Genomic DNA, 14448 nt, shown 5'->3' on the forward strand with positions numbered 1-14448 from the left:
TAAATCAACAGGCCCCCACAAGCAAAGCGGTGGTTGTGGGTTTTTGACTGTTCTCGGCAGCCCTGCCCAGTGGCTGCTGGTGAGAGTGACTACACACAGGAACTGAAACAGCAGAACAAGGCAGCCTAAGTCCCTGCTAAATTACACAACACGTCTGCATCTTTCTAAGGGCGGGCTACTTGTCAAGAAAATAAAAACATCTGTATTTTAAAGGATAATTATAGGAGTGTTAGTTAGCGGCCATTCTAAATTTAATCATTTCACATAATACAAATGAAAACAAGAAAATGTAACCAAAACACTTTAAAAGCATAATTAAGTGTACAGTCAACAAATTTCTGCCATGCTTTCACTTTACAAATAGAAAAAAATGCACAGACAAAATAATACTTAAGTTGTGCAAGTGTGTGACACGCTGCAGGCATCACAGTATCTTATCAAACTTGGAAATCAGAACTGCAACGAGGCCCAACCGGTGTCTCCTCCTCTGGATTAAACCAGCTAGAGCATTAGAGCATACCAAGCCCTGCCCTTGCAGGTGCAGCATGGACAGAACAGAGGACAGAGCACGCAGACAGCATGGCTGGGACTGCAAAGTGGGCCACAGAGGACATGCTGCATCACGCCGGCGAGCTCCCATGCAGCTGCAGGAGGACCCATGCAGCCGCTTCCTCCAGTGGACCTCGCCAGTCTTTACAGGCGCTGACCATCTTTTCCCCACTCTGCTGCACTGGCAGAGGCGGCCCACACAGTCACCAAGCGAGGTGACACTGGGGGAACTCCAGCACACAGGAGCATTCCTGACCATTTGTCTAACTCATACTTTTTGTTCTTTCAACTTGGTCTCTGGGTGAATCACAGAATGCTTCAAACTGTGAGTCAAATTATCAGGTACTTTCATCCAACAAGAAAAAAAGTGAAAACAGCCCAAGTTTGCTGTTGATAAAACATTCTGAATAATGGCAGGATATCTGAGCCCTGAGAATGGATGATCTAATCATATCCAACTCTGAACGTTTTAATATTAACAAAAAATACTCTCCTTATGGTTACAAAATATATTGAGGCATTTTTCTCCCACCAGGAATCGAAACTGTGAAACAATCTAATTTTGGTGCCAGGATGAAAGAGCATCTCACAACACGGGTAAATGCATGAGTCACAATGCAGAGAATCAGGTAGTTTAGAAATCACCGGGACACTGTGATAAGACAACAAACTCCACCTCCCCCAAATCCCACCCCGACTGTCTGACTGTACAAGTTCCAGCTACAACATTCAAAGGATCACCTGGTTTGAACTTGCTATGATGTCTTGCATTAAGGTTTGTGTGTGTGCATGGGGGAAAGGGGATGTTTTAAATCAGACAGACAACTACAATCTCAAATCAGAATTAAATATTTAAAACAAGTCACCCAAATTAATTTCCTCAAAAACTCACTTAATAATTTAGACCTCAATTTAAAATCAGTGCCAACAAATGATCCTGGAGAAATTCACTATCCCCTTCACTTGAGGTTCCTTAGAAAGTGGGGCCAACAACTTCTGTGTACACACACACACACACACACACACACACACACACACACACACACGGGTGTCTCTTTCGGGTGGACGGTGCACAGCAACACAAATGTAATTTAACCCTAAGTGCAGCATTACATGAAGCATCAGCCTCAGAAGGATGTGTGGGAAGTCAGAGCCACCCTGGCTCAGCTTGCTGAGACTTCAAGCATAATAGGGCGAATTGCAGCAAACCTCCACTGTATGTCGGTGGGAGGGTATGACCAACCCATATAGCATTTAAAATGTAAATTAAGAGGTATTATAGTCACAGTGCAAAAAATTAAACTTCAAGCATGATACATAAACATAGCACCAACTGGGAAAACGCACGCAAAGGAGGGAAACTGAGGTGTGTGAGTGAAGAGTGCCTACAGCCTAATCAAGAAGCTTCAGCAATGCCTAAAAAGCTTTTGTTCCTTTGATTCTGAGATGGAACTAATGACCCAGTTTATCTAAGCGAGTGACTTGCAACCCAAGCATAAATGGCACAGCTTTGGGAATGCAGGCAACACGGTGGGCGGTCAGGACGTGGACAGGAGCAGGAGGAGACGTCCTACTCTGCTCCTCTAAAGGAACCTCAGCTCCACTACAAACCTGCAGCACCTCTGGGCACACTGCATCTCAGGGTCCTTTTGTTAGAGCAACAGCCGACTAGGTACGCATTTCCACCACTGGACGACCTGGCAGGAAGGTCTGAGGAAAACTGGGCACCTAGTCACATATCCTGCCTATGGTGGTGTTTTAAAAACCCGGACTACTCACTCTGGCTTTCAGACTGTCTTCAGTGTCTGTACACGTGTGACGGAAATCCTACCTGCAACAGTTCTGCTGCAAGTCCTCGAGTGAGCTGCGTCACTCTGTCTCATCTAATGTATAATAAGACAAAGGAAAAAGCAAAAGAATCTGTTCCCAAAAGACCAAAAAGGAAGAAAACCATCAAGTGTCTACTTTAAGGCAAGAACCCTCTCTATGCAGCACTATGGGGCATCAGAAAACCTGGCCTTGACTCATCAACAGCCAACACTGACTCCAAACTGGCCCTTACTATAGTGCAACAGCTCCCGGGAGTCTGCTCTGCCCGACAGCACGCGTGTGTCCCAAACTGTTCACACGGTTGTGCTGGGCTCGACAACTGCTGCAGGACAGGCACTAGGTGGGGGGACGCACGGCCAGGACGCTACCCAGGTCTAGGACTGCTAGAGGGTTAAGCTCCATGGCCTCTTAACAGCAAGCAAAGTCGACAGAAATTAATGCAAAATCCAAAACAACAACAAAAGAACCCGTCAGAATGACTTCAAAAACTTGCTAAATGCCGGCATTAAAGCACTCTTGTGATTTAAACAGAGCAGAAGTGGGAAAGAAGACAAGATTGTGTTTGCGCAAAAAACTAAAACTACAATTAGTTCCAAAAAGTTTATACACATATTAAAAGTTTTATTCTGTTATCTATCTCGTTATCAAACTTTAACTTCTGCCTTCAATTATTCTGCTCTGTGTCAACTCTGAATCATCCTCTGATGAGTCTCTGCGATCCTGGTTCACCATCTTGCTGCCTGCGCATCTGGAGGCTTCAGCTGTTAGGAACCTGAGGCTGGTTAGCTTTGAGGCTGCGGAGGGCTCTTCTTGCTGCAGCAGACTTTGCGATCCTGTAGCTCCGGCCGACACCTTTAAATTTCCCCTTCCCCACCACTTCCACGGTGACTCTGACCTTCCCATCGTAAGTTCTCTCCGCTGGGCTGCAAAAACCAGACAGTTTGAATTAGAAGTCAGAGGTATTTGTTATTATTGTCAGTCAGCACCTCTAGCCCTCCTGGGCCGAGCGTCCCTCTTATGAGCGGACCGTGCACCAAGCTTATCGCACACTGTCAACACAGGCGGCTCTTTCCTCCTTCATTCAGCTTTGCTTTATAAAAACAAAAAGGGAAAGAGCAGTCAATCAGACCAAAAATAAAAACTAGGTCATAGCACGTCCGTGCAGATGCTCTGGGAGTCAGTAGTTATGGTTTCTTGAGAACTCTTGTTTTTAGTTATAGTAGTTTTTCAGGCACATTCCGTACTTACCTAAACTTGGCGGTTTCTGGTTCCATCTCAAGCAATTCTCTCACTGGAGAACGCGGCACATTTGCAGAAAACTTTTCTATAATCAAAATGAAAGATTCTATGTGACCAAAGCCCTGGAAGCAGTTTAAATAGTGTTCTTACAGACTATGCCCAGGGGAATGAGCCAGCACTGTACCTATTAGTGGCCGCATCATCGGGTAGTACACCTGCCAGACCACCTCCAGAGACATCCCACTGTCCATATAAATGGCACCAGCCAGAGACTCAAAGATGTCCCCCATGGCCTTGGGGACTTCGATATCCTCTTCTTTCTCTTCATCCTCCTCGGATCTCCTAAGCTATTGAAGAGAAGTGACTTGTCAGAAAAAAGGCACTTTCAAAGGCTGTCCATAGACTGTTTTTTCTCGGTTGACTTTTGACATTGAACAAGAGTATCTAGGACCCATGGCATGCCTGCTTCATGGCAGTGGGTATCCCCAAACCACCTCATCAAAAACAAAAAAGAAAAGAGACAAGTAACTGATGCCCAGCAAAGGAGAAAATACTTCTAAATTAAAACAGAATTTAGGTTTAACACAGAACTAGAAGTTAAATGTTTTCAAACCACCTGTCACCAAAGAACCGCCCTTATGAGAGCATCCTTCTCTCAGCATCCAGTAAGAGCAGCGGTGCAGGGGTGAGGGTGGAGACTGCCACTCTGGGGGCAAAGAAAAGACATCCTTTCTGAAGCCCTTTCTCTCCAGGCTCCCTGTCACTAAAACGTGATACACTATGACAGCAGAGCTGATACAGCGCCTACTTGAATCAGAGATATAAAACCTTCCCTATGTAGAGGCCACAACTCTTCAATGCTGCAATCCTACTTCTAGCAATAACTAAGTGCATCTATAAGCCTATGTATCATACTCATATTCACTAACTGTCTTAACTAAAACCTCCTTAACTATCCCTTTAGAAGGGTCATTTAAAGAAATGACCCATCTCAAGTTAAGTGTTTGATCAGCACAAGTCACGATGGCAGCTGGTCCTCAGAGCTGCACAGCACGTCAAGTGAAAGATCTGATGCAGCCAGCGTGCAGCACACCAGCATCTCTATGGACATTGAGTCTGGACACATTAGCAACATTTATCACCAAATGCTAATGCTGACTATATGAGGACCACATAAACAGACAACTTCAATTTTGTTTGTTGTTGTTTACTTGTATCTTCTAAGAACAGCAACAAAGCACAAATTATTGTGGAAGAGAAGAAAAAGGGAAAGTTTTACTTTGTACACAAATTATTCAATATATTCAAATACTGGCTTTTATAAGATGCTCATTACTCATATCCCATGGCTCTGGGATAGAAAGACAAATCTCAAGCCTGACAGGTTTAATTCTTTCTCTTTACAGCTAAGGAAGCTAAGGTCCAGAAAGCTAGAGACTTCCTTAAGAACAAATAGCTCAGTGAGAAAAGCCAGATGGTGATATGTGCAGCAAGCGGTGCTGCTTCTATACATGTTGATACAGACAAAGGGCAGTAAAGGAATGAAGAAAAACTAACAGAGCCAATATGCCTCACTGGCATCAAAAGAGAACTTGAATTTTAGTACAGTCCACAAACTTAGAGCTTAAGAATTCAACTAGGAGTTAGAAATGTGCTCGCTGCTGCCTGAGCTCCCCAGTGGGGAGCATTAACCCTGTCGTGGTTGCTAGAGCTTCAACCCCAGACTCTCTCCGTTCCCACAGAAAGCTCAGAAACTCACTACCCTTCAACGGTTTAGGGCAATTGCAAATGAGGCAGTCAAAATGAAAGTCAGAACAGCGAGCTGAGAGTAAAGCCCTCGACTAGGATGGAAGCTCCTTGGCCTCTGGGTGCAGAGGGGACAGGGCAACTGAGCAGTATCCCTGCTTGCCTACGGAGCAGAGCAGTGCAGCATGCACATATTTGAGCCAGGCAGCACTGAAGAGCAGCAGATGCCTCACATTGTCCAAAGCTTACAAACAGGAGTTCCCATTTCAAACAATGCAAGTGTACATTTGTGAGGCTTACCTGCGATGTTACCACACATTTCTGACCCATTTAGAAAAGACAGGAACAGACAGATCATCCTGTGATGTCAGAGAAGCGAAGGCCACTCTGGGGCATGAGAGGAGGCGCCCTTCTACAACTTTCTATGCCTGCTGCAGGAGCCTCACTGAAGTAAGTGAAAACCCAGGCTCCTCGCCTGAATGACCACTCGGTCCATGGAGTGGGCAGCCAATTCCAAAGGCCTACCTGAGTGAGGCAAGTCATTCTCAGTTCTGCTTGGAGATCACGTAGCACGTGGGCACCCTGGCCCTGGCCTGTAACTATCCCTCTGGACAGCCATGAGTCAGAGCTCAGACTGCCCAAACTCACAGTTGGCTGCTTCCCTCAGCACTGAGTTCACAGTTTAAACAGCACTAACCTCAGAGTCCATCCCTTGCATCTCGTTCTTCTCAAGCTGAAACTGCACAAAGTCGTCAATGACATGGAAGAGCTCGGGAGAGACGGCTTTAAAGTACTTGTGGTAGTCATACTTCACAGCCAATGATGCAAAGATGGTGTTGTTGACCAGGGCAGAGCGCAGGTCAGTCAGGACCCCTGGGGAATGCTGCCGTGGGTCTTCATAAAGGTGCTTGGTTATGAGGTAGTCCAAAATCGCATCTCCCAGGAATTCTAAGCGCTGGTAACAATCTGCGCAGAGATCCAAAGTGCAACGGTGAGCCTGCATGAGCACATGCACTTTCTGCATACTCTGTCTGCGTGGGAGCAGATGGAAAAGTTGCAGTCCCAGGCTCCTTTCGAGACTTCTACCGAGAAACATTTTCATTTACCTTCCTCAATGAAACTATTGGACACATACTTGCTAATGCGCCTGGAAGTTAAGTTTTAATGGCAACTGAAAGCTTATTTCTTATATATAAATTGGGTCATATAATCTTCAAGTGCCCAAATAATATGCTTGTTTTAGAGGGGATAAAGCCACTTTCCAGACACAATCAAAGTCACAGCACCACTTTCCCTGGGCACTCTATTAGCCAGACAGGCACTGGGCATCACTCCTGAGTCTCTATCACATGGTGGCATCTCAGTAAAGCCACAGCTGGCACACACACCTTCTGTGCATTACCATCAAGGCAGCGTGTCCTCACACTCTACAATGTGTACTAGGTGATGTAATTCCTTAACACTACGGTTACACGGCACATGAGATAACAGCAGGGCAAACAGTACTCTTCAACTCTAACTACACACACTGAACCTGACATAAACCAAGGGACTAAGGAAGAAGAGTTGTGCTAGAGTGAAATCCCCAGACACAAAGGGGTGCTTGTCAGAATGAAAAGAGCTACCAGTCCTGACTAGTGCCCTGATTTCTTCAGAGCCATTAAAAGAAACCACTGAGCTCAGAAAAGTGAGGCTGGGACAGAGTGACCTGTTCTAGAGTACCCATTTGGTGAAGGGGGCCAAAAGAGCCAAGCTGTGCTGGAATCCAGGCCTCACAATTTCTAGCAATGTAGGGAACCTGTGCGATTTCCACTCCACGCCGAAAAGCAGGCTTTAGTTCAGAACATCACTTTCAGGTTTATATTTTGTAAATGGCCTTAACCTACACAGCTTTTACTATCCAAACTATAAGCCTTTTATTTTCCTTTGATATGCTTGATATTCTTACATAAAAAGCAAAATAATTTTATGTGGGTCCACAAGCTGGAGCTAACTGACTCTGGGGACTTACTGTCTTAGTTATTAGAAGACTACTAAAGAAAGAAAGAGATAGCCACAGCACAATAGGAAGTAACAAGCCCTTCCTACAGGATAGTTCTGTTTAATCTTCTCCTCTTTAGATTTCAACAGACCAGAAGAGAGGTGCCTTTTGTCTAGGAACAACAAAAAGACGTGGAAATACATCCTGACTATATGAGAAAATCAAGAAGCTAAAGCAGCAATGACTAAGCCCAAGAAAGGTATTTAGGTAGGAAAAGATGGGAAAGAGCAAAACCCCTGGCCTTCGGTTTCTAATCATGCAGCATGGGAGACACCATGTGTGAGAAGATATAAAAGCCACACCCAACTGTCACAGTCCCCCAGCATTCCTACTCCTCAGTGACAGGGAACATAAAGAGTTCTGTTTCTGTGACCTCCTCCCCCTGCCATGCACACTGATGCTAAGACTGCATGCATGGATTTATTTGTGCACGGCCAGAGCAATGCACTACACAAAGTCTCCTCATCGGGCTCCTTACCAGTGATAGTGTTGTAGTGGTAGGAGGCGTGTGTAAAAGCCTGCAGAAGGTAAGCCTTATTCTTGAATCTGTAGTTGATTTTCTTCTCAAAATTTTCAAACCCAGATATCAGGTGGTTCAGGGTTTTCTCTGCATCTGGATGGTCAAACATACACCTTGGTGGGATCTTTAGGCAGCCGTACTCCAAGTCTTTCCCTGCAGAGGAGCGTGGGCCAGTTGCAGCGGCAGCATAGCTCCCTAAAAGGCTCTTTTGTTGGCTGCCCGAGTTCTCCCGAGCAGGGTCCAGGGCCTTGTCCCGGCTGGTCCTTTTGATGACAGGGAGCACCTTCAGGCCCAGCGAGCAGAGGAAAAGCTGAGCAGCCCTCTCCCCGCAGCTGGTTAAGTAGCAGCCCAGCAGGGCCTCCACACAGTCCGCTATGCTTTTGTCGGCAATGCACTGCTCCGTGTGCAAGTCGTAAGAAATGGACTGCTTCCCTGTGTCAGCGCCACAGTTTTCTTCTGACGGATTCCAGAAACCTACCACAAAGTCATCCTCTTCCACGGCTTTGCTAGGATCCAGATAGCACATTGCATCCCAAGAGCTGTAGTCAAAATCCTCAAGGTCTGAGGAAAACGGCATACTGCCTAAGGAGGACTTTTTGGGCATTTTCCATTCATAAGCAGAATCAGAGGTGGAAAAAGGAGAAAGAGAAATTTTCTTCACAAAGGCTCCTGACCCCATTAACATGCTGTCTATAAACTGGATGTGCTCCTGATCATACTCCAGGAAGTCGTCTTCATCCTCAGCCTCCTCCTTGGGAGTCCTCCACGGCAGCTCCTCCTCCTCTTCCTCCTCCTCCTCCTCTTCCTCACAGTGCTCACCTAGTTTACCGTTAGCCAGCAAGCGGTCTTTTGTCTGAAACGGGGAACAGGAAGGGAGGAGAGACAGAGCTGCTGTTTTTAAAAGGGTTTGAAACTCAATAAAAGCAAGGGTTATGGATAATTTCAAATGACAACCACAAATACTAAAAGGCAACTTTAAAAAATCATGGCCATTTGTTTTCAATTAACATAAAATAAGTTATTTAATCATATAAACAAAGTCAAACATGCTCTTTGAATGTTCATTTTCTAAGTTACAAAATGACCTTTTTCCAGTATAAATCTGTAAGTGAAGAATTCTGAACATGGATAAAGTTAAAATTGTTGTCCACCATGCAAAACGTCAACTGAGTGGCCTGACCCTGCAAGGACGAGCCCTCATGTGCTGATCAGAGAGGCCTTCCATTTAGTTGACAGAGTTTCAAAATATGGTAGCCTGACTTTGAAACCAACAAAATGAAATTCCAGATGTAGAAAGAACATTATCTTTTCAACTATGAGCATAATATAAAAACACAAAATTATTTTAAAAAAAAACCTTTACCATTAAAAACTACAGGATGGTTTTATAATAGTTTCTCTCTCTACTTCCACTTCAAATCAAAAAACATTTGCTACAATATAAATCTAAACTGCTTTGCTTAAAAAAAATGAATGTGACCACTAAAATGATATGAATTTGTGAAATTATTTTTTCACCCTCTATTCTGAGCTGTGGTACTCAGGCCAACAGATCATAACAACAGACTGACAAAATAAAAGAAAATTTAGATTAACATGAAACGTAACAATCCCATTTCTGTCAAAAAAATGACAACCTTAATAACGGGCTACGATTCAGCAGTGATGTAACCTTTTGGCAAAGCTAAACAGATGCCCATTTTCTGCTATACTGTAAACACAAACTCACGCAGGCAGGGCCACCACCACTTTACTTGGGGGCAAACACAGGACAGTAAGCTTCAACTTTGATTGGGACAACTTTCTAGAGTATTCTGACAAAATACTTTCAAACTATTGCCCAAGGATTTTTAAAGGAGGCATATATTTCATTTTAAACCGGACTCGAAAGAGATAGAAACTCTGTATTTGCCTGAAAAAAATAAAGTAACAGTGAGTCTAGCCCTGTAATCACATGCAGTCCACTGCTTTAAAAAATACACCAAAAATCCTTTTGAAAAATAAAGACCAGCAAACAAACTCTCAAAGGGGCTGAAGGGATGGCTCAGAGACTAAGAACACTGGTTACTCTTCCAGTGTACCTGGGTTCAATTCCCAGCACCGACATGGCAGTTTACAATCATCTGTAACTCCAGTTCAGATGGTCCAATACCTTCTTTCTGGCTTCCACAGGTACCAGCATCCACTAGATGCATACACACATATGCAGGTAAAAAACGCAGCAAGTGGCAAATCTCAGGAAACTTGGTCAGAACCTTTCTACTTTTCCAAGATAACATGAGAGGCTCTGACTATTTTTTATTTCTGTTTGTTTTGTTTGAGACAGGATCCTACTATGTAGCCTTGAGTGGCCTGGAACTCACTATGTAGACCAGGCTGGCCTCAAACTCAGAGATCCACCTGCCTCCGCATCACAAGTGATGGGAAAAAGCATGCACCACCACACCGGCTTTACTATTCGGATCTTAAGACAAAATGGGCCAGATTTAAATTATTCAGCCTGAGCTTTTAAATTGCAAAGTTTCTCTATAATCATTGTGTTTCTGTAACCTGGTGGGCTGTCTTTTGTGCCTCTGGCACTGTACACTCTTCATCCTCACAAGGAGGGGTTATACTTCAAAAATGCTCTCCAAAGCACAAAAAGCCTCTGAAGGGTATCTATCTCTGACAGTACAGTCTACCTGAGCTGCCCTCACTCTCTCTTCAAAGAGGGATTCAGAGACGGAGGTGTGACCCAGGGCAGAAGGAATCAGAAGGACACAAGCCAAAAACATCCTGTGACTTCCCAGTATGTCAGCCTGAGCAAGATGTTAGCGTATGCTAAGAACCAAAGTGCTGAGTCCACAAAAAAGGTGAGGCCCCAGAGGTCTGTGTTGTAGCATGAAACTCAGGAAAGCCCTGATGTGTCCCTATTACCTGAAGGATCAAATACATGGACAGAAAAGGAGGCCTGGTGACTTCTTTCAGAAATGAAGTACTTTTTCTAAGGTTCAAAATCAATATATTTTTCTACTAAGGTGTGTGTGTATATGTGTGTGTTTATTCTAAATTAGTAACAAATGTTATCCTCAGACCTAACTTGAATTAAAATATTCTCTTAATGCTTTTCCAGCTAAGCTGCATTCCTGTGATTAGTCAAACCCTACTTGAGCACAAATACACTCAGCACACAGGCCTGTATCAGAACAGCCTCCCAGACCATGCCACTACAGCTGCTCAGGACTTATTGGGATAGACAGGTCAGAAACAAGGTGTGAAGAGGCTGTTATTTAGAAACCTCTACAAGAAATGGTGTGATCATCATAGCCTCAAGTGAAAATGAAGTAACAGGGGCCCAGTTATCATCAATACCAAGTAAAGCTGGCCAGCAGAGTAACGAGAAAGCAGTCTAAGACAGCTCTCTCCCAGCCACACGCCCAGGGCACACAGTCCTCCCAGCTGCCCCCTGGTGGCCTTTGGGACAAGAAAAGGAAGCTGTGGCTGCTAAAGAAAAGAGCATTAAGTCTCTGGCAAGACTTCTATTATTTACAGTCCACTAAAACCTTCCCATACGGTGATCTGTTGTCCAGTTTGGAAGAGGAAACAGTCCCAAGCTAGCCCTGCACTGTGCAAGCTAGTCTGTGCCAAAGTGAATTCTTCCAGACACAGCCTGGAGATCACAGGTCACTTCAACAAATAGCTAAGGAGGCACTGTAACATGAGAGTGAAGGGGATCTGAGAGGGTTCTGATTTTATTGTTAAGTGGAAACATAACAAAATTTCATGCCTTTGGAAAAGAAGGTAACAGAAATTACACTCCACTAAAATCAACACTATTTCTAAAGTCACAGACAGCCTACCAACACATGAAATATCTACCACACTGTAAACACACAGCAGAAAACAACAAAAACAAAAAAGCTCCTTACTGAGCACTTACCATTTCATCCTTTTCCCATTTATCTGCGTTACTTTTATCTTGATTTACCACATAACCAGGAGGAAGCCAATTCACAGGAGGATCAAATATCGACACTACCATACGGCTGGGCAGCCCCTTCTTCTTGCCAAGGCGATACAGGTTACAGTTGCTGACCTTCGGCAAAAAAAAAGGTCACAAACACTTACCCATAAATGGCCATGGCTGGAAAACACACATGCCATTACATTTTATGCCAATGTTCTTTGTATTGCACAAATGATCACAAAACATAAGGACGACACAGTTTTACTACCTATTTATAGCAACAACTCAAAATTTCCAAGTATTGGATAGCCTTTGGTGTCATCAAATAAATATTTAATACAAAATGGAGTCACAAAAACCTAATGTATACAAATTCCTTTCCTTATAAATGAGTCAAAAAAAAAAAAAGAGTTCAATTTCTAAGTTTAAAAGCACAGATTAATAATATGAAATGCAAGATGGTAAGTGGAGCTGGGAATAGAATATGTCAAGATGCTGTAACTCAAGATGTCATGATATTCTTATTCAGTAAGGGGAGGATATCATGTTCTAATTTTATATCTCTGGAATCTAAGCACCAATACAACTCCAGTCCTAACATTCTAAAACACTGATCTTTTGTTGTGGGTAGCATGTCAAGACACTGGAGTAAAGGCGCTAAAGAACATTTGTTGTACAGCATGTCATGGAGGCAGCTTTATTATCCTTCCTCCAGTCCTTGCTTTTCCTAATGGCTCTACCGTATCCCTAACTTACTTAAAACACAACATTTCTGTCTAGTTTTCACTTGGAGACTAGAGTCTAATACCATCAATCTCATTTCCAGTTTCTAAAGATGTATTGGAATACTCCAGGAGCCCTTTTCATATAACTCAAGTACTATACAATCAGCACTGGCTAGAAGTCTGGTAGAAAGCAGGCAAAGGGACAGAGAAGCAGTCCTTGCAAGGTGTACGGACTGGTAGACAGCTCTGCCTGGGACCACCACATGCCAAAGCACTTACCAGCTATCTATAATGGAGCCAATGTACATAAATGCTGGTTTCCTTTTCCATGCTAGACAAGAGCTTCCCAAGAGGAAGAGGGCAATAAGGGGCCCCGAGAGCGAAAACATTGCAAGTCAGAAGAAATGCTCAGTGGAATGGAAAAGATACAACTAAGGACCTGAGGTGAGGCAAAATTCAAGACAGAGAGAAGCAGCAGGTGGCAATGAGGAAGATCACAGTGAGGGCCAGCCTGAGCAAGGACACAGGCTGTGCAGTGAACATGAGGCTTGTGTCAAGAATGGCAAGCAAGAGCCTGGTCGGGGTCTGTCTGGAAGAGCATCCTGAACACACCTTAACACCAGGCAAGAAATCCAGTCAAAGGGCTCTGAGCAGACGAATGGATACAGTTTTGAAATGTTAAAGTAATAGCTTTCTTGCTTAATAATGTCTAGTAGTCTTACTTCAAATGCCTTCATGACTGTGATCTTCTTCCTGTAAGCAGCCCTGCGAGCTTCAGGACTGAATTCTAGTTTCTGTGCATTCTTCCAGTCCCTATGCCATAAGGTCTAAATGCCCAATCCCTGCCTGATGCCTCCCTCTGTCGGCATCACAACACCGCTACTGCCACTACCCATTACTTGCAAGCTGTCACAGTTGTCAGGGCATTGCTTTGGTGGCCTACCTTAAGCTCACTGGGAAGGCAGCCAGCAGGTATGTGACCTCTAGTCTCAGATATACTCCTAAATATCTGGGAGTAGTGAATAACCTCACACAAGCTAATACCACTATCTGGGCACCAATTTCTTCATCTGCAAAATGGTAGCACATCAAACTGCAAGAGGACTGCAGAGGAAACGAAGTGCTGTTTGTAAGATGTTCACATGTCTGGTGCTTGAAGCAAGCTACCAAGACCATGACAGGCAAGGAGGCCCTTAGCTCTTGATCCCTGCTCTGCTCCCTACCGCAATGTGTTTTCAGGCAAGTTACCCTCTCCTGCCTCATTGTCCTTGCCTATCAAATAAAAACATGCACCTCTCTAGGCTCTAGGAAAATTTAGATTAGAGAATTAGCATCTCTCTCTATCCTTACATATACATTCTATATAAAGGAGCTAGAGTAGAGTCTGGGAGAATAAGCAGTTGGTTGAACTAAATGATTGTTTCTGAATTACCACTCACTTCAGTCCCTTCCTTTCAGCCATTTTTGCTCTGCTTTGGCTTGGCTGTGCTCTTCAGCCCATACTACATCCTGTGCCACATTAGTCTCTTTAACTTACCATCTCCTTGCTCACACTTCCTCTCAAGTATCCACAGCATGACCACCATGCACAAGCTCCTTTGGGTCTCTTCTCACATGCTCCCTCAGCTAGTTTCCCAGTCCCCCCTGTCACTGCCTTTCTTTCCCTACTAAGTGCTACCACACTCTGCAGATGCAGCTTTGTTTTGCACTATAAGGTTTCCCACAAGCACCTTCTGTGACTCACAAGTGACATTCCATCCTACTTAATGTTAGGTGATCGGTAGCTTTGTAAACTGTCAGAGTTCTGCTTTATATTTTATGACCATTTAAATATTTTACCTTAATTACTGTT

General features: G+C 44.0%; 1 protein-coding gene across 1 annotated transcript in view; it reads right to left on the minus strand.

Annotated features, from left to right (window-relative positions):
* Window positions 1–1542: 1542 nt before the first annotated feature.
* Window positions 1543–14448, minus strand: part of Dicer1 (dicer 1, ribonuclease III) — a 66882-nt gene continuing 53976 nt past the window's right edge. The window contains exons 24-29 of the mRNA XM_059279029.1: window positions 11845–12000; window positions 7884–8778; window positions 6062–6330; window positions 3803–3965; window positions 3628–3703; window positions 1543–3302 (exon numbers count right to left, since the gene is read on the minus strand). Coding sequence (XP_059135012.1) covers window positions 3137–3302; window positions 3628–3703; window positions 3803–3965; window positions 6062–6330; window positions 7884–8778; window positions 11845–12000 — 1725 coding nt within the window. The 3' untranslated portion in view covers window positions 1543–3136. The remainder of the gene's footprint in view (window positions 3303–3627; window positions 3704–3802; window positions 3966–6061; window positions 6331–7883; window positions 8779–11844; window positions 12001–14448) is intronic.

The sequence above is a fragment of the Peromyscus eremicus genome, chromosome 14 (assembly GCF_949786415.1).
Source record: "Peromyscus eremicus chromosome 14, PerEre_H2_v1, whole genome shotgun sequence".
Taxonomy (NCBI): domain Eukaryota; kingdom Metazoa; phylum Chordata; class Mammalia; order Rodentia; family Cricetidae; genus Peromyscus; species Peromyscus eremicus.